General features: G+C 38.8%; 1 protein-coding gene across 1 annotated transcript; it reads right to left on the bottom strand.

Moving 5' to 3' along the window:
- Positions 1 to 5,513: 5,513 nt before the first annotated feature.
- Positions 5,514 to 16,202, bottom strand: Bmp10 (bone morphogenetic protein 10). The gene is made up of 2 exons (XM_004849934.3): positions 15,706 to 16,202; positions 5,514 to 10,854 (listed from the first exon to the last, which is right to left on the bottom strand). Exons 1-2 carry the CDS (start codon positions 16,037 to 16,039, stop codon positions 9,914 to 9,916), a joined length of 1,275 nt encoding a protein of 424 aa, XP_004849991.1. The 5' UTR covers positions 16,040 to 16,202; the 3' UTR covers positions 5,514 to 9,913.
- Positions 16,203 to 27,603: the final 11,401 nt, after the last annotated feature.

Below are 27,603 nucleotides of genomic sequence, written 5' to 3'. Positions count from 1 at the left end.
TTGATTGAGATTGAATCCTGATGTTAGAAAGTGTGAAATCTACATCTTTTGATTACGCCTTCCACTGATTGATAAAGCAACTCCAGTTAAGGTACCTAATTCTTTTGTGATTCCTTTTTCTAAACAGCAAGAATGCCAAATATAACTTTTAATATCCTAATAAACACAAAGAACTGAAAGGAGTCTATATCTCTAGCTAAATACATTGTTTAGCTATCTTGGGCTGCTAAGTTAAAAAAAAAAAAACCTGTCACAATTTGACTTAAGAAAAATTGCTGCCCTGTAAGGAAGTATTTTTGAAGCCTAAAAATATTCTACAAAACTTGATTTCAGTAACAATTTACTAAATTTTTAATGTATCTTAATTTACACAGCTAAGTTCTGATTGTTGAAATTAAGGGAAGGAAAAAGTGGCTGTCTTTCATTTGAAATGTAGTGGGAATCGCTTCAAATTAGAGAACTTCATATGTGTTTCTTACATTTTTAAGCGAGAGAGACATGAAGGACTTAAATCTGAGCCCCACCCAGGAAATCTGAGGTCAAAAGAGAGGTCCAGCGGAGAGGAGATGAGACATTGTGGTTAAGCAGGACTGGATTGCACCTGCAAGGTTAGTCTTAGCAAGGAACCATGACATGGTGCACAGAAAACAGACAATCCACTGAGAGGTTTCTTGGCTCCCATCTGTGGGAGTGTTTAAAGCTGTCCGAAAATTCATTAATATTTCTCCCAACAGGAGATGGAGTTTAAGTCCCCTTCTCTTGTTTCCAAATTGGCTTTAGCAGACTCACTCATACCAAATAGAACGTGGAAGAAATGATGCTGTGTGGCCTTTGAGGTGAAATACTATAGTCTCTGCTTCTCTTTCTCTCAAAACACACTCTCTGGGAATTTTCTGCCACCATATGAGAAGTCTGCTTATTCTCAGATGGCCACATGGTGAGGCACAGTGAGAAGAGAGACTCAAAGAGTCCAACCTAGGAGCTTTGACAGAAGGACACCCCAGCATGATCTGGCTCATGTCCATCCAAAGAAGACGCTTGTGCCGAAGCTAAATCAACCTGAGACTCATGCACAAAAGAAAGGGTTGCTAATGTTCAAAGCACAGTTTCGGCACATTTGTTACACAGTGATAGGTAACAGTAATGAGATATCATCCAGTAAGATCTCTAGAATCACAGTGAGATAAGCACACACAAGGCCCTGGGCTGGACTCCCGTTCCCTGGACACAGGAGTAAGTGACCAGCCCTCAGGTCACAGGATCTGCAGGTTGTCAAAGAGCTCACACTAGAAAGTGAAGCTTTAAATGTCTTCCAGAGCCAGATGATGTGAGACTGGCCACAATAATCCTACGAAGAAACAGAAATAGAAGATGAGCCTTTGGGACTCAGAGATCTAATGAGTATTTTTAGCAGAGGGCAGCATGACACACAGTTCAAATCCTACTTTGGCTCTTGCTTGACTGTGTGACTTCTGATGTGGGTCCACTCCCACTGTGACTCAGCCCTTCACATACAAAATGGTGAAGCTGATTTGTTAGGAATTACTACTGTTTGCAATATTAGCAGATGTTATAGTCAAGTGGAGTTCAGCCTCAAATCTCAAAGCTGTTCTTCAACAATGAGCTCTATTAGGCTAGATTTGTGATCGTCTGAAAGGGGCTTATAGAAATGGAGATGCAAGTGACTTCATCTTTCTCTGGCTCTCCCACTCTTTAAATACCTTGGCAGGTATTTCTGAAAAATACCTGCTATAGGTAACAGACAAACACATCCAATTACATTTAAATTTCAGATAGACAATGACCATACCTTTAGTATAAATATATCCCATGTAATATTTGAGACCTACTTACACTAAACAAGTTATTCATTGTATGTCTTACATTCAAATTTGACCAGGCATCCTGTATTTTATCTGAGAACCTAACGCCTGACCTCAGACTGCACCAAAAAGGCCAGAGCTAAAATGCTAGGATGTGATTCACTGTGTACACCTCATTCAGCCACATTTTTTACAATTGTATTTTTATAAGAACTTTTAAAAAGAGGAGAACAACAAAAAATAAAACATGTGACAGTTGCAGCAAAAGACGTAAGAGGAGCTGGTCTCATGTAAATATTATGTTAATTAAAACAGATGGGTCTAGAGCATAAACAAAATAACTGTAGGAGGCTGGTTTTTGTTCTAGCTGGGCTTCTTAATATAGTAACTCAGTTCCCATCCTGTTAGCACTCTTTCCTTATCAAACATTGAACTGGAGTTTAAGGAAGTTTAAATTACCAGTGATTGGAGATCCTTTTTCTAAACACTTGAAGCAGATGGTTTATTGCCTGAAAAGCATGCTTCCTTTGGGGGGACTGAGTGTTGAACCTGGTTATTTCAGGAAAATGTGGTGTAGCTCATTTATTGACATCAGTTTGTCACACTGAAAAATACTTTTCCCTTGGCTCTATCCCTTTTGTTGAGTTTGCCTACTGGGGAAAGATTTTATTTTAATGCTTCCTGCTTGCTTCTTAGACATTGCATTGAACAAAAGTCTAGAGACTCCTCCTATAGACTTTCTCACTGCTTAAAAATAATACCTATCCATAAGATTTTTTAAAAACGAATGTCATCTGGGAGTTTACTATTGATAAAGTTGGACATACTACCAACTGAGCAGCAGTGAGCTTAACAAAAAGATAGTACCCTTTCTTTTTTTTTTTTTTTTTTTTGCCAACTTTTGGGAGATCTAGGATCTACTCTAGGATCACTGATTGTACTTGAATGCCATCTCAGTCAGGCAAGCCCGAAACTAGTCTCTTTTAGTCTGTAGCCATTCTTCAATCTTACTTTGCCTTTTACCAACTGTTTAATTTAAAGAGTACTGTCTATTTTGTAGACTGTTCTCCAAATGGGTTCCTTTGTGTTATCCTGACAATTAGGTTATGGTACACATTTCAGGCAAAAATACTAATAAAGGGTTGGGGCTAGATTTTCTAAAACCATTCCCATCCTGTGCAGGAAAATTGGCCTGCACTCTATGTGTGAGATTTTTCTACTGAATTTTGGTTTGACAGAGGTTTTCCATGCTTTCCATAAAAAATGTGAATTTGAATTGAGTGGTCTAAAGTTTTTATAAGAGTCTCAGAATCACATTTTAAAGTAAAATGGGTCCAGTTGTCCTTGCATTTCAGGACCTTCTTGGGATGAGCTTCTTTAGAGCCGTGTGAATAGTCTAAGGGAGGTTAAGAGAGGGCAGGAACTGTTTCTCGTAAGCTGACAGTTCGGGAGAGTGAGGCCAAGATAATCACATAATCCATTTATAACCGCCCAAGTTAACAAGCTCTCACCTTCTCCAGATAGACCCCTTATTTACAAATAGTCACTTCTGTGCAAAAGTGTGCTCTCATCCATGTGACTAGAGTCACATGCAGTAAGTCTTTGGGCATTATTTTTGCACGACACTACAAAGATCAATTCACATTAGGAGCATTCTCAGATCTAGCAACATATTATTAAATGTGTAACATGAGCTTTGAGCGTAACTTTTTCTCTTACTTTGTAAAAACACTACCACCCAAAATAATTTCCAGCCGGGAGTGGTGGTGCACACCTGTAATTCCAGCACTCAGGAGGCTGAAGCAGGAAGATTGCCATTAGTTAGAGGCCAGCCTGGGCTACTTAGTGAGTTCAGGGCCAGCCTGAATGACATAGAGAGACCCTGTCTCTCTAAACCAAATAAATAGGTGAATAAATAATAAACAAACAAAATAACTTGCCGGTATGTGTCTATCTAATGGAACCTGAGGCTGGATCAATAGAAAAGAGCCCCCAGAACAGCACAGGTAATCCACAGCAGCCATGCTCAAATCAAACCATGTGTGGAGAATGGTTCCACAGGCCCCTCACCGTGACAGACATCTATAAATAGAATTATTTACAGGCCACAATGAATTGGTTGCCACAGAATTCAAAATCCAGTCACCAGAATGGCTTTTCAACCCTTTTTAGAACAGCTTTGGCTTAAGTCCTTCTTGGGTGCTCAGCTCCCTTCCCTCTCTGGCTAGATAACTCTCTCACCTTGTCATTGCTTGGCCAAGGACAAGGACCACACTCCCTGCTAACACATTTGCCTGATGCAGTCTGCAAGCCAGGAGATTGGAGGATCCCCCTCGAAAGAGCTGCAGGATGACTGTCTGATGTAAGGAATCTTCTTCCACTGTGGGGTTTCTCTCTGCCCTTCAATTCTCAAATTCTGTCACAAGAATAAACTTCCTTCTAGAATAGGCAGCAAGGCCTGTCTGTTGACCAGGTCTGCTGTCTCTGAGAGGCAGGTTCAGTCCAAGTGCAGGCCTTCCATCTGTTTGTATCAGCGGAGGGAGCTGCTGTAATTTGTTCAGAATTTATTAAAATCTTATTAAAAATAGAGGTTCCTTTAGCTAACTGTTTGAGAGGTTGAGAAGTCCAGGAGCATGCACCTGGGCATCTGGTCAGCATCTAGTAAGGGCCTTCTTGCTGCATAATATGGCAGAGGGCATCACAGGGTGATACAGAGCAAGCACAGCAGAAAGAGCTCACTTTTATAACAAAGGGACTTTTGCATTCATGGGATTCACTAAGCCATGCATGAAGGCAGAACCCTTATAACCAGTCACTTCCCCAAAGTCCTAATACTTAATACCATTAATTTGGAGATTAAGTTTCCAATACACCTTCAGACCATAGCATACAGCCCTGAGAGGAATGGGATAGTGAACTCAGAATGACAGCAGAGCTGTCTGTAAGCCAGAGGGACTGTGGTGCAGATGGTAGGTTGGAGAGGTGTGGGAGGCTGTAAGAGATTATGGACCCGGAGGTTTTGAGAGACACCAGGAAAGACTTCAGTTCCACACAGGGAAGAAGTGTTAACAAGCTTCTGCTCACCTTTGGGCCTTCCCAGTGACCTGCGCACATAATGACCCAAATTATTTGTTGAACTGAGTACAGTGAAGGCAGAGTCCTCTAAAAATGGAATAGGTGCTCACAAGGAAGTAGTTGGTCCCCTTCTCATCACTAATATTTGCAAAGAATATGAAAAGTGTTTTGGCATGCATCAAGACAGAAGGGTAGACTACCTTATTTAGAACTTTTTTTCTTAAATCTGAGATTCTATGAGGTTAATAATCAAACATCAGTGAAATTTAGCCTGAATATTTTCCCCAAAGTAATTGCTTTTTAATATGACTCATTCGGAATTCAAAGAAATATTTCCCAATTGTTGACAAATGTAGGCAATTTCATTTTCTGCGTATGTCTCTGGCATTCTTGGTATTTATTCAAGTCATGTGAAATGGGAGAGCACATTAACAAAGGAATCTCAATCTCTTGTGAGACCCAACTTACTATTGCTTCAGGGCATTCTCTACTCATGGCACAAGAAATTTTATTCCAACTGAGTGAAATGTGCATGGAAATGTGAAAGAAGGGCGAGGGGAATGGGGTATGAAAAAGACTCCACTTTAGGGAAAAAGAAGTTGCCAATAATTATTGTCAAAATAATTTTTCCATTTTATTCAATCAGAAGACACTGAATGTACACATTTGGTTTATGAACACACAGTAAAATATTTATTTCTATCTTCATTTTAGCCTAATAATTACTAAATAAATTTGGACATGGGTAATGAACTTGTTTTATCCAAGACTGTGGTTGTGCTCTGCTGACTTGGTGTGTCCAAGGTCTGAACTCATTTCCTACATGTGCGGAAGCCCATTTAGATGAGCACTGGCAGGTCAGCTTCCACCACAGTCAAGCCAGGGATCTCACAAGTCAGTGCTCATGTGTGACAGAAACATGTTGATCACAACACAGGGTCAGTCCTCCATGGACTCATTAACTAATGAATATATTTTCACATGCAGAAAACCTATTTTTGCTGCTATTGTGCAGTGTTATCTACTTTACTTCCATCTAATGTGTGAAACCAAATTCCCTTGTTTAGGGGCAAGAAAATTCACAGAGACATAGTGTTTCCTTTTTCATCACACATGAGCGTACAGAACTGCAAAGGCAAAGTACAACCCGTAGTGAAACTCTGAAAAAGATTTATGATTCTTAAAAAGGGCAGCTCCTTTCTGTGTTGGGCAGAAATGACAAATGAGCCAAAATACTACTGGGCTTTATGGTCTGTTGATGAATTCAGTAAGAAGTAATATATAAAATGTTTTTGTATGAAACATATCTTTTACTCAAAGAACATAGATTATGAAGAATATCAAAATATTTAGTAAGAATTTTGTTTTATCATTAATTTCCCAGATCAAAAATTATATACTGGCAAAATATTGGCCCTTTGAGGTTAAGAAATTGCTGAATTCGTATTTTTGACATTTAGAGAGCAATAGGTCAGATCATAGATTTATTTGATTAGGTCTCTAAACTGGTGGAAAAGTAAAGGTAATGGGTACATTCAGAGGGGAAGCACCTGCCTTGGGGTGTCAAATCAAATGCCTCCTCTGTTCAGTAAGTAGCAACCATATTACCTCACAGACACACAAGATTTTCCTCTCATGATAAGATAAGTGTCAGTTTATGGAATGACATGACATTTATTGGTTAAATTTTTCTTGGAACACCTACACTTCAGTTAAACCTGTACTATTTACAAATCAGTAAATATATGAAGGGGCTCACATCATGCCTAAAGACATAAATATACAAAACTTTGGTAAGCTTATGGCAAGACTCCTTAAAAGATACTTTGATGTAAAAAGTGAGAGATGAACTTACTGTACAGGCTATATATTCCAAGTGAGCTGTACTCCAGAGAAGAAGAATAATTAAAAAGCACAAATTATTCTATCCAGGAAAGAATCACAAACATAAAAATAAAATATTTGGTATTCTACACTATATTACAAAAATAAATATATCAGTCAATAAATAGTAGGAAGCCTAGAAACTTACATGACTATTTTGGTTGTGGGCTGCCCAAGTACCTCTGCTACAATTTTCCTCATGAGTTCTTTAGATTTATCAACTTCAGTGATGATACTCATGCCATAAAAGTGTAAAAGGGAAGAAGAAGGAGGGACGAGGAGAAGACATGAGTGTGAGCCATAACTGGAAGACCTATGACCAAAGAAAATATTAGGAGGTTCTGCTCTCCCAATAACAATTCCATAACTTTGTATTAAAGTTGTGAAGTAGAATTACAGAGGTGCCCATGGGAAGAATGAGAATGCCCCTATTTATGGCTTTTGTCTTTTCGTTGTTTAATTAGAAGAAAGAAAATACTAGTAATGACACAACTAGCACATTTGAATAACCAATATGTGTTTTCCTGTACTCCATCTCTACAAGGAAGAAGAACATCATAAAAATGCAGGCTTACTGGGGACAGCCTAATTGTTTCACCTCTTTTTAGCAGAATGATTTTAAGTGCTCAAGACAAAGCTTTTCCAGGAGCCTGGTGCAGCCAGCAGAGCGCATGGAAGGGTGCAAGGGCTGGCACCTCACTGTGTACTGGGGCCAGCACACACACACAGCTCCCAGGAGCTACCTGGCAGGTTTGTAGGAAGTTTGTAAGCTTGTTAGCATCTCATTGATGGTTTAAAATAGGGCACTGTGGGAGAATTTACACTACTGAAATTAATAAATCAGGGCCTTGGAATGCTGGTTGTAAATCATTTCCCAGCACACCACTGCCATGCATTTTAGAAATAAAATCAATGAAATTTACCAGAAACTATCTTGCATAGCTGTTTACTGCATAACTGTTACTGTATCTTTTAGAAAGGATGAGACGTACATTGGAGTTTATGAGTATCCATGGTGCACTGTAGAATGTAATGAACACACCATCTTCCACTGAGGGTACAAAGTGGCTATCCACAGCCAGCTACACACACACACACACACACACACACACACACACACACAAGCACGCACGCACTTGGGCATCATGTTTTATGGAGGCTCACCCAGAATTGAGGCATTCTGAGTTGCATGGCCATCTGGTCATCTCAAATTGTCAATCACTGTATTCCCACTGGCAATGCAAATATCACTGTCTCTGGAGCAAAACATTCCCCAAGAGTTGCCCTCTAGTCAACAGTGGAAATGTATGCCTCAGCTGAGGTCCAAATGGGGAAAAAGACCATCAAAATGGCTTTTCTTGCCTCTATTTGCTAGGGCATGTAAGTTTATGCTCCTAAGAGGTTTGTAAAAAAGAAAGTGAAAATTTCCCAGCATTAAAAAAAGTGTAAGACTTCTTAAAGAAGCATCCAAGTGGGGCAGGGAGGAACAAAGTACTGCAGAGCACATCTGTATTCACCTGTGTCATCTGCCTGGAGATGCCAGGACAACGTGAGACCTGCTCTGCCCTCCTGAACAGTCTACCAGCCCACATGGGAGCCTTAAGATTGGAGCCAAAGTTTCAATGTCCTTCTAGCTATTGGCAATTGGGCAGAACTAGCTGCCTACCAGACCCTTCTTGACAGAAACATTTTTCAGTCCCTCAGTCCTGGTCAATTGTAACTTGGAAAGAGGGCAGAATGACAAGAATGGGAAAGTGGTAGGGTTTCTACCATGGAGCAAATGTGACTTCAAAATTTAAGTTTAACTTTCAGGTCATTTTCTTGTGTGTTTGTTCACTAATTCATGTGTATGAATTTTGGCTCTTTTATTTTTCTTATCCTTACATATTCTTTATGACCAAAGCATGTCATAAAGAATATTGTTGAAATAAAAGCAAGTCAAACATCAGGGAGAATCTAGACATTAAATCATTAATTCTTCCCCTGAAAGCAAAGGCATGGGTCAGGAAGGCCAATGATAAAGGGGACATAGGAGAATAGGAGAAGGATATGAGGCATGAGAGCAGAAAACCAAGAGGGAAGGTGCAGGATGGGAACGGATGAAAGCAGTGGTGCAGAGGCAAGGGGGTAAGATTGTACAGTGAAGAAAAGTATTCGAAGAAGTGAAGAGCACAATGAACAGTTCCCTCCTGATTGTCCTTCTCGTAGTCTTTGAACTTTTTATCTTGTCCAAGAGATTTAATTTCCTAATTAGAACTGCTTATGACTTCACCAACTCATCTGACAATTGCATCTGTATCCTTTTCCCATTTCTCTCTCTCCCACCTCCTCTACCCTCTGCAGCAATAAAGGCAGCACTCATGGCCCAGCATCCTATCTTCTGAAGAACAGAGGATCATCCTGCAGTTCCCTCTGCCTTCCTTTCTTAATCAGCGGCTTCCCTGTACAGCACATAAGTTCCATGGGCTCATTCCTTGCTGTCTTACCCGTAGGTGCACTGCCTCTCCAAACCATTTGGTTTCTGCATTTAACAACCTCTTCCCTCAAGCATGCAGCCTCTCTCACCAGACCTGCTGCTCTGAACCATGGCGGAAACTCAACTCACAAAAGCTATATTTACATTTCCAGAGTTTGTCAGAAACTTAATACTTCCTAGGATGGTTAAATTCTTGACGCAAATTGTTTTTTGACATAAATCCTATTCTGAGCAGAAGTGACTGCCTTTAATATATGCACATTGAGTGAGTCATGCATGTATATGAGCATAACCTGACTCAACAGAATCAAAATATTTTCCTAAGTTCATGTATGTACACACATACATACATGAGTATGTGTGTTTTGATACTGTGTTTTGCTTAGGGGTGTTGTTTCTAAATTGACATGAAGGATAAGTAGCTGGAGGCCTGCAATTTCTTAGAGATAGCATTGCCAGGAAATGAAAAGTACAAAGAAAGACAGACTGGAAGGACTAGATTGAATAGCAAAATATGCATTTCCTACAACAAACACACCTGTCCATTTCCCTAAGGCAGCAAGCTCTATTATCTGTACACCCTCATTAAATAGTCTCATTAAATAGAACACAAAATATACACATTTACAGTTATTAAATAAGCCACAGGAGTCTTCTATCTACAGCCACATTCAGAGACAGCCATGCCTTCATATTTAAACTTGTAGGTGACGACGCCTTTGTCTAAATAGAGGATGGAAATGGGCTCCAGCTTGGTGGGCACACAGCAGGCTTTGGAAGCTTTCTGAGAATTCTTGAGGTGGACCAAGGCCTGGATAATTGCATGCTTTGTGGGTGTGAGGTGTTCTGCCAGGGGATAATTACAAACACCCCGACACTCATAGGCTTCATATCCAGGTGGAGCAATGATCCAGGAGTCCCAGCCAATCTCCTTAAAGTCAATATAGAGAGGGGTCCTCTTGCAGTAGTTTCCTTTGGCATTCCTTCTGATTCTGGAAGTGGAGTCATAGATGATGTTTGACCTCATCTGCAGCAGAGCCTCTTCCCCAGGCCCACTGGAAAAGCCATCCATGCCAAGGTTGTCTGGGTCCAGAAGTTGCTCATGGGCAATCATTTCATTCAATTCCTCTTTCTGCTCCTTGTCACTGCTTTGGTCATCAGAAAATACAACAAGCAAAGGGTCATGCTTATTCTGTCCACTCGTGTCTATTTCCAGTCGTCCCCTTTCAATGTCCTCAACTTGGTCATGTCTGCTCTCAATGTGGACTTCCAGCTGGTGGGTAGATGAGCTTGATTTTTGCCAACGTCTGATGGCATCTGTGACATCAAATGTTTCCCACTCACTGTTGGTTCCGTAGATCTCCCCTGACACTAAGACCAGCATGTTTCTTTCACCTGTATTGTCCCCTTCACTTTCTAACATTTCAAAAATGGTAATTTTCCGGTCCACTCCATCATACATTATCCGATCCCTTTGTACCAGCGTGTATAACCTGAGTTCAGCCATGATGACCTCTTCATGGTGAGGGACGGACACATTGAAGAGGAGGGGATATTTTCGGAGCCCATTGAAAGTGGCTGGTTGAGAAAATAGATCTGAAAAAACAAGATTTGCAAAAATCAAACATGCAGTATGTTATAGAGAAATTAATGATTATGTAAAAGGAGGACTTTTAGATGCAGGAAGCTTGATATAGCATGAATAAGAGAAGAAGAGCAATGAAAACAAGCAAAATGTTAGCATTCTGTGACAAAGAAAACATTGAAAGTTCAATGGTAAATGCTAAGCTAAGACTGCAAAACTAGCGTGGAAATGGCTGCCTAAGGAATGGGAGAAAGCTCATCCAGCTTTTTGAGTAGCTCACTTGCCTCAGAGCTATAGGGATAGAAGGAACTTGGAGATTGTGTTGGAGAGCACTCAGTTTTTCCTAACCAATAAAAAGTTGGCAAATGGGATGTGTGGTGATAGTGGTTCTTTTCTTGAAGTTTTGAATGGATAAGGACTTCATGGCTTTTCGTATTTGTGTAATAGGTGGAGCTCTTATGTGGTTGGGCTCTGGTATTCCTGAAAGACTTCCAGTTAGAACAGGGGATTGGTAAACTATGGCCTATGATTTCAAAAGTAAAGTTTTACTGAAATGGGGCCCCACTCCTTTGTTTTTGCATTGTCTATAGTTACTTTTGCTCTACAATGTAAGTTAGTAGCAACAGAGAACATACGGCCTGCAAAGCCTAACATAGTTACTATCTGTCTGGCCTTTTACAGAATATGTCTACTGATTCTGGCTCTAGACCACATACTCACAGGTCAATGCACCAGCCAAAAACCAAGGGGTCACAGGAGTTGATTTGAGGGTGTATGGTCCCTTTATAAGGAGAAGGGAGAGAAAATGGGTCTTAAGGCTAGACTGACTTCCTCAGTCTTATTTCTTCTAACACCTGGCATGGAGTTTGGCACATCCAGATCACTCAAGAATTCATATGAAACAACTTTTATAAAAGTCCTTTAGTCTTAGACATATGCCTCCAATCACCATCATCTTGACTTCTTTCATAGTGCCCAAAGCTCCTGTACACTTGCCTCAGGTAAAAAGTATGAATCCGTAAGGACACCCATAATCAGGTTATCAAAGGGTCCCATAACACCAAAAAATGCTAAGGCCCACCAATTGGAGGGTTTTCTATTATCTTTGGCAATATTCCCCGAATTGTGCACCCAATTCATGATTTCAGTGGGATCTTTGATGCAGATTATATTCTTTGATTATTTTTCTGTAACTGTATCTGGTTATTTTATACTTAATAACTCTTAAAAGAACTCAAAGGCTATCCTTGAGGTGATAGCTCTGTGAAGATTTTTTTTAAAATCTACAATGGCGAGGCACAGTAGTGCACACCTATAATCCCAGCACTCTGAGAGGCTGAGGCTGCAAGATTGCAAGATCAAGCACAGCCTGTGAAATTTAGTGAGAATATGTCTTGGTGCAAAGGCCCTGAGTTCAATCCCCAGTGCCACAAAGGAGAAAAAAATACTGTAATAAAAATAGTTACACATGCTCTATAGCTTCCTCTGGGTACCAACTCCAACCATCTTATACACTGCCAGTGGAAAATACTCACCTCTAGAATTAATTTAAATTCACTGGCCTAGCTCTCAAGACCAACCAGGTCCTATTGTCTTGATCCAGCCTCATTTCCATTCATCTTCTATAATCCATGGAAAGTTGCAAATGTTCAATTAATATTTGTTGAACAATTAAATGAATTTGTAAATTCCTTTGTTTGAACACTGATACCTTCACTGCTTCCAGAAAGACTCCTTTCATTGTGCTCTTTGCATTTTGAATATGCTCTTCTGATCCTTAAAAAGCTCTCTCACTTCATCTTCACCTATCCATCTCTGGCCTCCCCTTTCGAGGTCCTTCCTTCCTGAAGTCTCCGACTGAAAGCTTAGTCCATTATGAGTCATGTAAATATACACTCTCTGTCTCTGTCTTGACTTTTTCATTTACATCTGTATATTTCAATTGTCATTTTATGAATGAGTCTTCCCAACTAGATTGTTATCATTCTTGTGGCAATTACCATGGCTCAGACTCCTTGTTTATGTCTCTAGCCTACCATGATGTCTTAAACAAAGACAGTACCTTAAAAATATTAATTAATTGGTGATTCTGGGCATGAGACCAATTGATTTAAGAGCATGACATGTGTCCTTAACACATCATCAAGCTTTTGGGTAAGAAACAGAAATAGCGTAGGAGTTGTCCCTCTGATATAAAAATGGAGGCGAAGAGTTCCTTTGGACAGGGAACATGAAGGACCAAAACTGGGAAACTAGATTGGTTGTTCCTCTTGTGAGAAAAGTACAGAGTAAAATCTCACTGTAGTGACAAGAACAGATTACAAAAGAAACTTTTGGTGGTGATGGATATGTTCACTATTTGGTCATGGTGATAGTTTCAATGGAGATTTACATAATTTTTATTAGTACATATTTGCAGTAAGTAATATTTACATTCCTTATGTGGAGTTGGTACATGTTCATAACACATCTTAATTCCTTTTTTCATCTCTTCCTCCACCCATTTCTTGATCCCTTTCCCATTTAAGAAAGATCTATCTCCCTACTTTTTATCATCTACTCTTTATTTTGCTCTCTTTATTTTAATTTGGGTTTCTTATGTAAGAGAAACCATGCAAAATTTAAGCTTATGTGTCTGATTTATTTCACTTAACATTATGGTCTCAAGATGCATCCATTTTCCAACAGATGACTTACGTTTATCTTTCTTTATGCAGAGTAGTACTCTATTATGTACAAATACCACATTTTCTTCCATTCATCTGTTGATGGACATACCGCTTCCAAGAATTAACTATTATGAATTGTGCATCTACCAGTATAAACATGGGTATAAATGTATCACTATAAATCTCTAAAGCCTATCAGTTATATGCTTTAAGTATATACAGATTTCTTTATGTTGCTTACCACAGTAAAACTGTTTTCAAAGAAATAAACTCACCGAGAAGTTCTTTGCGTGTATGGATGTATCAGGAGGAGTTGCATTTCAGAGAAAAGAACCAATGTTCCTAAAAAATCCCACAAGCCAGGTCCTTTATAAATATGGTCTTACATGGTTCTTACAATGACCTCATAAAGTACATATCTGTCCTCTGTTCATTTTGTACCAGAAGAAATCAAACATCAATGCAGAGAATTGGCAGGTAGGGACAAGCTAGGAATTGAAGGAATCCTTTTCCCATTTGTTTTCCCTAGATGAGTTAAGTTTGGGGATTTTTTCTTTTTGGTCTTTCTCTCTGAGGGAGCTATACTGAATGGACCCGACCCAGAGGGTCAGTAGAGAGGTGATAGCAGCCAAGAGTGTGAAATTAGTGAGGGGTTCATGTCCTCAGGCTTTGCATTTCTTCCCACACACTGAAAGATCCAATGACTGGGGATCCATTCAGAGACATGCTTCACCCACACTGATCATTCACATCCTCCATGGGAGAAGTGAGGGCGGTTTGCAAACAACATTTTCACCCCACTCGCACCTGGAGCCTGAGCTAGACACTTAGAGCTCCATGCTGAGAAGCGTTAGGAAGGATCCCCATAGGAGATTCTTCATTTTCAACTTAGACTCTCCTTTAAAATGAATCTGCAATCTCAGCTTGCCATTTCCATTAGAGATGTTACTAAATAGACATTGTAGCCATCAATTAAATTTGAAGGCCAAATTATAACTTGAGGCCTAAAGACTAGCTGTTCAACATTTACTCCAATGCCTAGAATACTAAGTCATTAAGAGTCTTTAAAGTTTGTTCAGCACTTCATGGTAAACAGTACCCTTTCTTACCTATAAACTTTTATGATTCACTCAACTGTGTTATATATTACTGTTCCCCTTTTACTGATAAGGAAATTGAGGCTCAGATAAACTAAGCCAATTATACATACTACCCAAGTCAACCGGCTCCCAAAATTCCAAATTCAAAGATATTTCTCTGTCACTGCATTACTGCTTTCAAGAACATCTGGTGAACAATAGTAAAAATGCCTTTTTCATCTGTTTAATGACTATAAAAGCATAATTGGAAAATAATAACTAAATAATTTCTTTGCCTTCTATTATGATATTAGATTTTTATTTTTAATTTTTTTTTTGTCTGCTAGTACCATGTTAACCAAAGCATTAACTTGCTAGCTCATTAGATCTAATTGCTGAATTTAAAGATCAGCAGAATGTGGGCATGGGAGACACAATTTTCCCAAAAATAACTTAAATCTTTCGCATTATTCTTCATAAAGACACAGAAATGATAAGCTGGATCATTAACTAGGTCATGCACACTTCCTGGAAACTTTCAAAAGTGCTCCAAGGACACATCAAACACAATACTATTTTAGGAAGAGTCTTCCAAAGCAAGTTTGCATTCTGTTTGAACATTTCTTAAACAAGGTCACAAAATGAAAACTGATTCTAAGATTAAACAATACACAAATCTCAACTTTCCAGTCTGGTATTATTTTCACCAATTTCGTTCTAAGTACAAGTTGATAAATTTTGTCAGAAATTAAAATCCAAAATGGAAATTGAGTCTTATCTAGAAAGTGACAAAGATATAGCTGCAGACCAACAGTAATTTTTGTAATTATTTGGTGTCCAAATTTTAAAAATTAAAAGACTCCGTTATGATTTCAAAATAATAGACATAGACATTTTGTGGTTCTGTATAAAAACACATTTTTAAGTACCTTTTTGGATTCTGAAATGACAATATGAATGGTATAGACCCAAATGTTCCTGCATATCCATGTACACATACTTTTAAGTGAAGGTATTCACACTTATCCGTATTATCCCATGTGTTGTAAATTTACTTACTGCTTCTTGGGCAGAAATATGCAAACCAAGTTCATTAACAAAAACGCAAACTTACCCTCATTCTTGAAACTCCTGATGATGTTGGCAGAGGGCATGGAGGTCCGATCTGTGGCAAATTTGTTGTAGAGTTCCAACATGTACTCTGGTGGGTCCACCTTGGCTGAATCCTGCACTGGGATGTCAGACAGGTTCAATGTCTTGAGAAACTCATCCTTCATACTCTGCAGCAGCATGTTAAAGTCAACACCATCTTGCTCTGAGAAGACATCATCAAAGAGGGGCATATCTTCTTCCAGGGGTGACTGCTCAAGGCCCATGATGGGACTGCCAGAAACTGAGTGAACCACTAGGCAAAAGATAGTGTACAGGCACAGGACTGGGGCACCCATGACTCCGCTCAAGCCCCCCGGCCAACTCGGAAAGGTTTAGCTCTCCTGGGCTGTAAGTGGCGGTTTTATCTTGCAGAGCATGAATGTCTCGTGTCACTGGAGACAAGTTTGGAAACCCTTCCTCTCTCTTTCCCTCCCCCTACCACTCTTCCTCTCCCCTTCAAAAGTCAGGTTGCAGTAATTGGAGAACAAAATCTCCTATAGGGGCCTAGCCTTTCTTATCTCCTTAGTGTAAACTTGTGGACCAGATTTTGTTTCTATCTTCCAATCCCTTTTTTCTCTTAATGAGCATTTTGTAAACATTTCCACATTCTGACACTGGTTAGAGAGATAGGACAACTTTCTCCTTGCAAAGGCCCTGCTACTCTTCCTTCCAATTCACTTCCGTTTGGCAGGAATGCTTAAATTCTGTTTTTATAGGGTTCCGTTTCACACATGCATATATTAGATATTAAGAATCAACAAAATGCACATCAACAGTGAGGAATACTAATTTAAGTGATGGGGCTTACATCCTCAAATAAATATTTCTGAAGACTGATCAACTAGCCAACATCTTCAAGCTAAATAAAGACATAAATTAATTTATATACATCTTTTCCTGAGAAACAGAAAAGTCTGAATTTCAGGCTCAATAGACTTTTCCCTACATATTTAATCAAACTAAAAAGGCTTTTGAAAACTAGAGCAAGTGCTCAATTATAATACCTACTAAAACTTGTTGGGTGCTTCCCATAAACAGACATTGTATGTCATGCCTTACATATATCATATAATGTGTTCCTTACAATAGCCCTATTATTATCTTTATCATATATATGAACCCCAGATCTTATAGCCTTCCAAAAGTCACAAAATGATGGAGCCACAAATCTACAAAATGATGTAGCCTCAGGTTAAACTGAGGCAATCTGATTCTTATGAGCAAGAAAACACCCCAGCATTTAAACCACTGTTCCTTTAGACTAAGGCTTGGGGAATGATTCTGAAAGGCTAACCAATTCCCAGACCAGCCCTGCATTGGGCAGTCACAGTCAGGAGCCAGGTAGCAATTTATGGCTGAGTGTGGACCTCAGGTCTTTTGTCTGTGTAATCAATTATTAATACCATAGGACCAAAATCTGCAAATTCACCTCTAAAACTAAATCAAATTGGTGGTCAAAAGGCTCTGGCAAAAGCTTGGTAAACAAAATTACTAGTCAGGTGAAAACTGTATTGCCTTGGTCTGGAAAAAAGTGGTAAAATTAATTTTGTGTTTGGTTTAAGAAAGACAAATCAGGCTTATCACTTTCAATCCTAAGTCGTGGCAGGAGTAGCCATAGTGTGATCAGGATGACCGTGTGGACAACTCCTGAGGATGACTTTTCCCTCTGGAACAATGGTAATGATGTCTTTTTTATTTGTTCAGTGCATTCCCTGTGCAACAATTCAGGCAGCTTGCCACTGTGTCCAAATGACCATATGTAGATTCACAAGATTAGAGTCTTGGTGTCTAAGGTTTTAAATTCTCTTATATTTATTCTAATCAGTTAGTTGCGATACCCTACTGTCCTTTTTTTCACCAGGCTCCCCAACGTTTCTAGTCATCTTCCAATTCTTTCTATTCCTGACATTATAAATGTTTATAGTAATTTGTTACCTGCCATAGAAAGAATTGTTTAGTACTAGTCAATTGTCCATTTGTCTAGTAGTTGATTTTAATTCAATGTTCTATTTTTATTAAAGCTTCTGCTCCTGTAGTAAAAAGACAAGTATACTGGGATCAGGTCTGCAAGAGGGTGAGTCCAAAAGTCATAACTCATTCTGTGGGTGGTATGTTTTAATGTGACAGTATGCCAGGAAGGCCCCTGTATCATATCCTGATCAAAACAAGGACCCATTTATCTTCACACATACACACACAGATGTCAACGCACACTCCAAAACTCTGAACTCAGGCATGTGTGTGTAACTGCCATAGGACAGCAGCACAAGTGGTGTATTCACAGCCCTTGGGTGCGCTGTTTTCAAAGGTCAAGGGGATAGATGCATCCATATTGCAGAGTTCTAGCTCTTTACATTCTCAGAAAGAAAAAAAAAAATGTAACAGAGGTTTCACTGTCTTACCTGTACTTGGTGTTAGAGAAATTAACTATTTGGATCATTTCCTCACCATAATTCGTAGTTGATTAAAAGATAAAATGTGAAAATTACCATTGGAACATCTCCCAACCTACAACATCTTGAAATGCATCTTTAGTAAAGATCTTTATATCCCACATCTGTGCCAGGGTGGAAAAGAGCCTGGGCTTCATGCCTGCAGGAAGGAGACATAAGCTTCCTTGCTCTTCTAGGCATAAGACACTGGAGATTTTGGCTGTAGAGTCTCTTTAGCCCATGATTTTTTTCTAGAAGCTTTTCCTGATGACTCATATCTGACTTTGAAAAGTCTAAATATCTTCACATTCTTTTCCTCATCTTGATTTTTCCTATTATCCTATTATTTTGTATCCTATTATTTTGCAACTATCATTATGTTATATCCCAACCATTTGGAATGTGTTATAATTCATTCAGAGTAGACTGAAGATCACTGTGCTATGGAACCAACTATGAAAAAATGAACCACTTTAAAACATACAGAGAGATCCCACACATATGAAAAGCAAAATACTCATTACACATCAGTTTTCAATCTCACCAGAAAATACTCTAAAGCCTCTGCTTCACAAAGTTTGGGACCAATTTTTTTGGTCCAAAGTTTGGGACTCATTCCATAAGTGTACAAAGTTAAAGGGTTTAACATTAAACTTCACTGGGTTCTCAGAGGGATCTGTGATCCAATCTAAGCCACTGGACAGCACCCTCATGAATTCTGCTATTGCCTGTGAGTAATGGGAAGAGCCTAAACAGATGCAATCAACAGACCTCCCTTGACTGACAAGAGCCCAGTGAAGTTAAGAAGAGGTCCATGAACATGACTTAAGGTTCATGGAAATCTCCCCTTCTTTATCCCACTTCAGAAGCATTACATTATTCTTACTATCTACTCAGAAATTTTTCATGACTTTGGGGTAAATCTTGGACCAAATATGAAAATAGCACTGTTTTTAAAGCATTGTGTTGGCTCTCACATTCTACATAGTGTGATTTGACCCATGTAAAGAATGACACCCAGAAGCAAAAAACAACAACAAAATTACTAAAGGACAGAAAGAAGACCAAAATAAATACAGCATTTCAAGTCCATAAAGAGGAAGACAACATAATAAAGGTGTCAATAACCCCCATCAATGAGGAAATTCAAAGCTATGTGACAGGCGTTGCCTGTTAACACATATTAGTTGAATTGTTTTGTATATTTTTTATATAACTTGCTAACTATATTCAACAGAATATTTTTCAATGCACACATATTGATGTGTATAGCTATAGTTCATTGATTTTTACTATAAAATAGTTCTTGGTTTCATAAATGTGTAAAGTTTGAACTGTCTGTTTTACTATTGATAGACAGTTGCATTATTTCCTTCTCTTTTCTTCTTGTTATATACGGTGCTATCATAAATAATCTTATTATTAATTTTTGTTCAAGAGATTGTCTTGGAAGTGCCAGCCAGTAGAATTCTGATATGATGATGTCCTCTGTCTGAGCTGTCCAATGCAGTAACTACTGGAAATACCTGTAGATATCAGGCATTTGGATTGTGGCTAGGGCAACTGAAGAACTGAATTTTTAATTTTATTTAATTTTAATTTATGTCTAAACAGTCACAATTTGCTAGTAATTACTGTATTTAATAAGAGTAAGTAAAGGAATAGAATTGTTCCTTAGTAGTCAGAAAAGACTCCAGCAATTTTATGTAACTTCAGCTTGTTTCCCCAATAAATTTCCCAATTCAGCAAATGTTCTTGTCTCAAATCCTTGCCAGCACTTGTGTTACTTGATTCTGGGGGACATCGGCTGAATCTGGGAGGCTCTTTTTTCTGTAGCTTTCCCTAACTCATTTCTAAGATCTTGCAAGAGAATATGAAAATCGTGCCTGGAGAAAAGGTTTTGGTTAGGGTTTGGCTTGAGAAGCACTGCTGTGAAAGTACTATGGTGGCTTTGACCTGTTCAAAGCATGACACCTAGGAGAAAAAGACAAAACAAAACAATCATTGAAGGACAAGAAGGGAGACTTACATAAATGTAGTAATATTTCAAGACCATAAAAAGGAAGACAACATAATAAAGTTGTTAATAATCCCCAAAGCCATGAGGAAATTCAATAAAACTTCCATCACAATCCTAAAAGGACTTCCAATAGAAAGTAAAAAGATGATCCTAAAATTTATATGTAGGAGCAAAGGATTAAGAATAGCTTGTTTTACTCTTGGAAAAGAATTAGATGGGAGACTTTTGGGAGCAAATATTAAGGTCTATTAAAAAAATCAGTAATTTTCAAGACAGCATAGTGTTATAGAAATAGGTTAGTAGACTAGAAAAGAGCATGGAAAAAGATTCACACATGTGAAGCACTGTGGTAAAATAGCTGGCATTGCAGATCAATGAGGAAACAATGAACACTTTAATAAATGATGCTAGGATCATTTACTATAAATACTGATTGCCTACTTCATACTTTATGCAAAAGTCAAATCCAGATAGATTAAGAGCTTCATCTGAAAGAACAATTTTGAAACTTTTTCTGAGAAAAAGTCCTAGGAAGAGTCTTCTTCTTGCCCTAAAATGTGTTAACCTCAGGTATCACCTCCAGCCCTAGAGATATATTATTAGCTATTCCTATTTCTTTAAAAGAAAGGGGGGAGGAGATAGTTCACATTTATAAAAAGTATACACATTGATACTACATAAAAATTCCAAAGTGTACAATTATTATGATTATTATTTTTGGGGAAAATCTTCACCACAAGTTCCTTGGAATAGTGAGTTCCTTAATTATATTTTATATCACATTTTTATACTTGCCCTACTTTCATGAACATATTTATTGCTGGGATGAGGCAATTTTTAAATGTTACAGAAGATCATATTATCTATATTTTAAGTAACATATGTACGTTCTCAAAACTACCAAGATCTATTTTGCATGTGTTCTTAAGTCATAAATGCTAAAAGTGAAAAATGCCCATTGACCTAGGATGTCCTGGGAATGGAATAGACAGTCCATCAATGTCCTCTCAGCATCACTAGAGGTGTCTGACAGCTGTGCTAAGCAACAACACAGAGTGCAAAGACAAAGAAGGAAACCCAGCCAGGGCACCCTGCCACCACACCAAGATAAGTCAAGCCCTTTAACACCAGAGGCTGCTAAGGGTTTATTCCACACTCTCAGCAAGATAAGCTGCCATTCACGCCTCACAAGACACTCAGATCTGGAAAGCAGCTCGGAGAAAAAACTAAGCAATGCAAAGAAGTACAATTATTTCAGTGAAGAAAAGTAGCAGATTTCAAACTATTTTGGCTTTGATTACAGAGGAGCCATCAAGAGCATATTCCTCAAAATGCTGAGTTTTCCAACCATGTCTAGGACCCCAAGACCTTACACTGAGTCCCACTATTGCCAACCACTTTAGATTCACTGTCCAAGTCTCACTGCAAGAGGTGACATTTGTTTCTCCATTTTACAGATGAACCTGAAGTTCAAGGGTTAAATGAACTGCCCCAAGTTCACATAATAGGGGAAACTTGGAATCACTCTTTCACTGCTCTTCCCTTCTGATCCCCAAAACAGCCTTTGTTAGACTTCTAGTCCATATAGTCATGAGAGAGTGGAGAGGATATGGTGAAAACCTTTGACCACAATCTGATTGTACACAAGAGTTAAACATATTTGAGGGCTTCTCTGTACTAGCTATTATAGTGATTTCCCTAGAGATGGCATGAACCCTCTAATGTCTTTAGATTTCCTAGGATAGATTCAATTTCAAGTGATCTGTCCTGTTTTCCTCAAAACAAGGGCAAAATATGAGCATTCTTTATTTTTCTTTCATTAAGAATATTGTCATCTTGCCTATGGGACTCAGTGTACAATCACTTTGAAGGAGCAATCCACATACTCTTACGGAGCTTCAGGGTCAAGGCAAACCACATTCATGAACTGAACTTGAAAAGTGAATATTACAAAATGAGAAGCAACTGGAATAAAAAGAAATGTTGCTTCATTGAAAAAGTTTAGCTCAGCCAAATCACTCATGATGTCAGTGTCATAGTCTGGAACTATACCACCATAAAGAACATTACAGAGGGCCGGGAATTTAGCTCAGTGGTGCCACCACCTGCCTTGCAAGTGTGAGGTCCTGAGTTTCGATCCCTGGTACCAAAAGAAAAGAGTATTATGGATTGATCCCTTGCTCCTCAGTTTCCTAATCTGCTGAGCCAAACCCTATAATTTAGAATCCTATGCTCTCACAGCTGAAAGGAATACCAGAGATCAGCCTGCCTGGGCATTTTGTAGGAAGAAAGAAGAAAAGAGAGAAATTAATGGAGCCTGCTCTATCAATGGGCAGCCACCTTTCTGACTACTTTCATGTGGTAAGTTGAGAAAGTTGCATGCTAGCAGGGCTTCTTGGAGTACCTCTGTATCAGACTGATATCCTAAGTGAGCTGTGACAGGACTATAACTGTGTGTCACCTATTCCTTTGTGAGCTCTGTTTACATGTGACTCATCTTCATTAAATGTCATGCACAGAATGAAGAGAGTAAAAGTTGAAGCCGTGAACAATCTTCAGTTTTAAGTAATGTTGGAACAGCCAAGTCTATTTACAGAAACAGCCTTATGGTTCCTAAACAGAAAGGGATTGTCACAGCTGCCTTACAAGGCTAAGTTATCCCACAAGAAATTTTCTTTTCTTTTTCCCCTGCAATGGAAAAATGTCAGGTTACAAGAGTCAAGTTCCAATCTAATCATATGATGTCATAAGACAGTAATTCTACTTTAGCAATCCTTACGAAGCAATGGGAATCTATGACTGGAAAATGACAATGTGAATTTTAGATAAGTGCCTTCAATTAAGCTTGTCCTGGTGCAAGTTGCACTATATACATGTCTGATTATATATGACCAAAGTCATGTATCTGGCCTTTCATGCATCCTCCAAAATTATTAATGATTAATCTATGGCAACTGTGTGTTTAGAATTCATTTGGTTAATGATTTCTGGGGATTTTGTGTGCTTGGGATGGATAACAGCATCTAAAAGGAATTCTAGTGAAAGATAGCAATAGAATTCTTTAAATAATCCAAACAGAAAGTGAAATGGAGCCTGGGTAACTAAATTATAGAAAAAGGAAAAATGTAGGACTTGTTTTAAGAAGATTTCTGCAATCACCTTGATTCTGCCACTCTTGTCCCCAGAAACCTTTGGCTTAGCTAAGATGAAATGTCAAGTGGATTTTGTAATAAAGACAAATGACCAAATTTGTGACAAAAATAATTCAAAAATCTAAATGTCTAGGCTGTTATTTCAGGCACAAGAATGGTTATGCTCTGTTGCATGGTTGACATACTTCTAAGTTGTATCAGCTTCCCTAAGATAAGATTAGAATGTCTTTCTTCTTAAATAACCCAGAGAACTTGATGGCAGAGATGTATTCCTTTCATGTAACCCTGAAAACTGTAAGAAGGTTAGCATATAGGACATGCTCAACAAATCAGTTAACAAAGGGGCACATCTGTGACCTGGCAGTATCATGTATTTTTCTGCTTTTGGTTCTCTACTCCATTTCCAGAATTAAAAATTAAATATGACCAAGGTGATCTATATTTATTTGTTTTTGTTTTATTTTGTTTTGGTACCGGGGATCGAACTCAGGACCTTATGCTTTTGAGGCAAATACGATACCACTGAGCTAAATCCATATTTAAATTAGTGATATGAACCTTCTTCAAATGTCAGAATTTCTCAAAATTATGGGCACATTCTATTCTTTGGAGGCACTTATATCTCTTGCCTCTTGCCATCCATCTTCTGTCCCATGCCACAACTATGCATGTGCCTTCCTTGACAGTCTCCTTGGGAAATATTGAAATTCCTTAGCTGGCCATTTCTCTTTTGGACTGTGTTTGAAAATACTGGCCAGGACTTAGTCTATGTAAGTCCTGTTCTTTTGAGTAGCAGATGAGGCAAGAGACACAGGGCATCCTGCAGCTAGGAAAATATATCTTCCCCTTCTCAAGGCCTTTGGAGGGGTTTCTCTGGACCCCTCCTTTTTACTCTATGCTGACTTTAGCATTTTCTTTCTTCTTAAATAGATTAAAGTATGATCCTTAGATCAAAGAGACATTTGTCCTTGGGCTCTAAGCCTTGAAACTGCTTCTAGCAGAGTAAAAATATTCCTCTGCCTGGTTCAGTACAAGTGATCAGGGGAGCACATTAGGTTTGGTGGAAAATCCTTATAGAAATAAAATGATTTTACCTGGGGCATCCTTTTTCTACATAAAAGGTGCTCTCTGAAACTTGTGATGGTGATATCGGGCAGCTCTGAAAGGAGCCAGGAATCTTGAGCTCCAGCCAGAGGCACTATCATGGCCACTAATTCACCATTCACCACCACTCAAAATAAGGTTTATTAAGCACCTGCACTGTGTAATGTACAGTGGCACTAGGCTGGCAAGGAAAGGCACTGTAGTATTGACCACCATAAATAAGAATAATGATTAAAGCTATCATTTATTCAGGCCCCACAGTGTGCAAGACACAGAAGCCCATGCTTTGTGGTCATTATCTCATCCAATTACACCCCAAACCCTGTGCCTAGGTGCCGGTCATAGAGCCAGGAAGAGTAAAATCTAAGAGTAACACCACCTCTGCTCAGAAGTCCAGTCACTCAGTTAAACATACTCTGTACCCCAGAAAGGCTTATTTGATGGATGGCAGGCATGGTGGAGACAGCACAACTGGGAGGAGAAGATATAAGAGGGTACATCTTGTCTTAGTGGAGAGGGAAGAGGAGTAGAGATATAGCCACATTTTAAAGAATAGATGTTGAAAAATGTCCCAAATATCCTCAGTTTCTTGGTAAGTAGGAGGAAAAAAATCATCTGGGGAGAAAAATCGGTGCAAGGATGAGGTAGAAGTAATAATAATGATGCTGATGGTAATGATGAAGGTATCAAATTTTACTTATTGTGTGTTGCAATGCACTAAGTTTGTTTTTTGTTTTTTGTTTTTTGGTACTGGGGATCGAACTCGGGTCCTTGCACTTGCAAGGCAGGCAGTGGAACCACTGAGCTAAATCCCCGGCCCTGCACTAAGTTTTTTTTAAGAGTGATCTCTTTTAATTCTAACAGTTGCATGAGACAAATACTACTTTGTACCCAAGGAAACTGAGGAAAGATACCCATCATGACCCATGTATTGTTGGTAGTAGGAATGAGATTTTAACTCAGGAAGCTGACTGAAGAAGCCAAGTGCTGAGTAGAAAGCGAGAAGACTGTTTAGGGACAAAAAAAATCAGACTCCTAATTCACTTTTTACTTAAAAGATAAAAACTTGAAAATTAGTGCTCCAATATGTGGTTTGTGCCAAAGTTTTTAGCTTAAAATATTTGAACTAGTCAGGTCAACATATCAAGGAGGTAGACAGGCTCAAAGGGGACCTTAAGAGAGAAATTGGGTGTTTATTGACTTAGTGAGTGATGAGATTCAAAATTTATATAAATCTTAATATTTCTAAAATGTACCAATAAATATTTTGCTTTAAATAAAGAAAAAACATTAATGAACATCACCATATTACCCACCCCCCATAAAATTCACTATAACAGAAAATGTAAGCAACCCCTTTGGAAACTTAACTAGTCTATACAAGTAGAACGAGGGCCATTTCTGTAGTTATTGAAGTCAGTTCTACTTAGCATTTCATCAATATTGAAGTACCACTGTAAACATCAGTAGCAAAGTCAACTGAGCCTGCAGAACCAGAGGAAGGATGGTAGATATTTGGAGCTGCTTGTATGGAAGTTAAGCGTCCTGGTGAAGGATACGAGTAAGTGGTCTGAAGGGCGGGAATCATCCTCCCCCTGACTTAGTGGTGTGGGAAAGAAGGGACGCCTGTGAAGGATGCTGCCAGGACCAGAGTGGCCGGCCTTGGAGAAACAGCACATCTTTCAGGGAGAGCATCAAGATTGCTTCCTGCTCTATCTCCTTTGCTACTTACTACACTTTTCTTGGTAAAGAGCCAGAGAGATTAATTTCTCCAGAGAAAGGAGTTCCTTCTTTCATTGCTGACTTCTTGCTGTTGGAGACATCATTTTCCAGGGTCACTTGCTGGAGTGTTTTACTAAATTGTTGAGCATCTCAAGTTCTTCGGTTGAAGTCTATAACCAGATCTTTTTGGGAGATGGAGGGTACTAATGATTGAACTCAGGGCCTTCATGCTGAGCTACTTCCTCTCCCCCTTTCATTTTTTACTCTAAGACACAGCCTTGCTAAGTCTTTAAGTTGCCCAGACTGAGGTTATATTTGTGACACTCCTGCCTCAGCCTCCCAGAATGCTGGGATTATAGGCATGTGCCACCATACCCAGCTCAGCCTTCACCTTTTTTTAACCATTACTTCTCAGACATCTTCCTTTGGTTACTCACCGGAATTAATCAAATCCTCTCCCTCCAACCACGCCTGCAAGGCTCCTGCTTAGTGTGTACTGGCTTACACACTCCACAGAAGGAAATGTCCACAAGAATTTGATCCACAGGGCTCTCAATAAACAGTCAAGGGACTGGGGATTTAGCTCAGTGGTTCCACCACCTGCCTCGCAAGCTCAAGGTCCCAAGTTCAATCCCTGGTACCAAAAAAAAAAAAAAAAGCAGTCAAGTTTGAGGACATCGTCTCATCTTCTTTATAACATCTTTAGTATTCATGACTTAGGCAGCAAAGTGGTCTTCTGACTGCAGCTGAGAATTGAATCTATAGATAAAGTTCCACTCATTTTAGTCCTAGAAAATAAAAAGAAAAAACTTGAATATTTTCTTTTCCCTTTTATGACTTAATAATATTATATATAATGTATTACCAGAATCAAACACAACTTAGCTTGGGGTTTATTTCTGCCCAGACTGTGACCCTGTGGTCAGGACACCTTGATATTTGCCCTGATTATATGATTTTCTTAACCCTTCAAAGCCTTACCTTTGTCTGTTCAGTAAGAATAACAGTACTTTGCACAGTAAGGCTTAGTTCCAGTCATCACTACAGTATTATGAATGTAGAGAGCTATTCAGCTTCAGGCTTTGAAGTCATTTATTTGCCCTTTAGATAAAATCTTCCTTTAAAATTTATTATCTTCTATATCTTTTATGATCATCTAATCTAGAAATGATTTAAACTCTTTTAAAAGCTGCTTAGAAAATAAATTTAAAGATTAAATAAATACATAGTTAACTATCACTAACTGTGAGAGTTTTACTTACTGAAATGACCCATTGACTTATGCTGGCTATTATGGCTACATATTAGGATGCACTTACAAGAAAAGGTAAAACCCTGAACTTTGACTTAGTCCCTATTAGCTGTGTCTGCAAAAGGAAAATTAAGTAAGGTCAAAGAAAAGCTACAGTCTGCAAAAACAGAAGAAATCT

Source organism: Heterocephalus glaber, unplaced genomic scaffold, assembly GCF_053883595.1.
Source record: "Heterocephalus glaber isolate CG9 unplaced genomic scaffold, H.glaber_assembly_v1.0 deba00001457, whole genome shotgun sequence".
NCBI lineage: Eukaryota > Metazoa > Chordata > Mammalia > Rodentia > Bathyergidae > Heterocephalus > Heterocephalus glaber.
This window is presented reverse-complemented; position numbering and strand designations above follow the sequence as displayed.

Bases quoted from the DNA above. Each gene is read 5' to 3' on its own strand.
- Bmp10 (XM_004849934.3), bottom strand. From the start codon at position 16,039: ATGGGTGCCCCAGTCCTGTGCCTGTACACTATCTTTTGCCTAGTGGTT. The intron at 10,855-15,705 runs GTAAGTTTGCGT...TTGTTTTTTCAG, and splicing joins CAGGAGTTTCAAGAATGAGG to ATCTATTTTCTCAACCAGCC.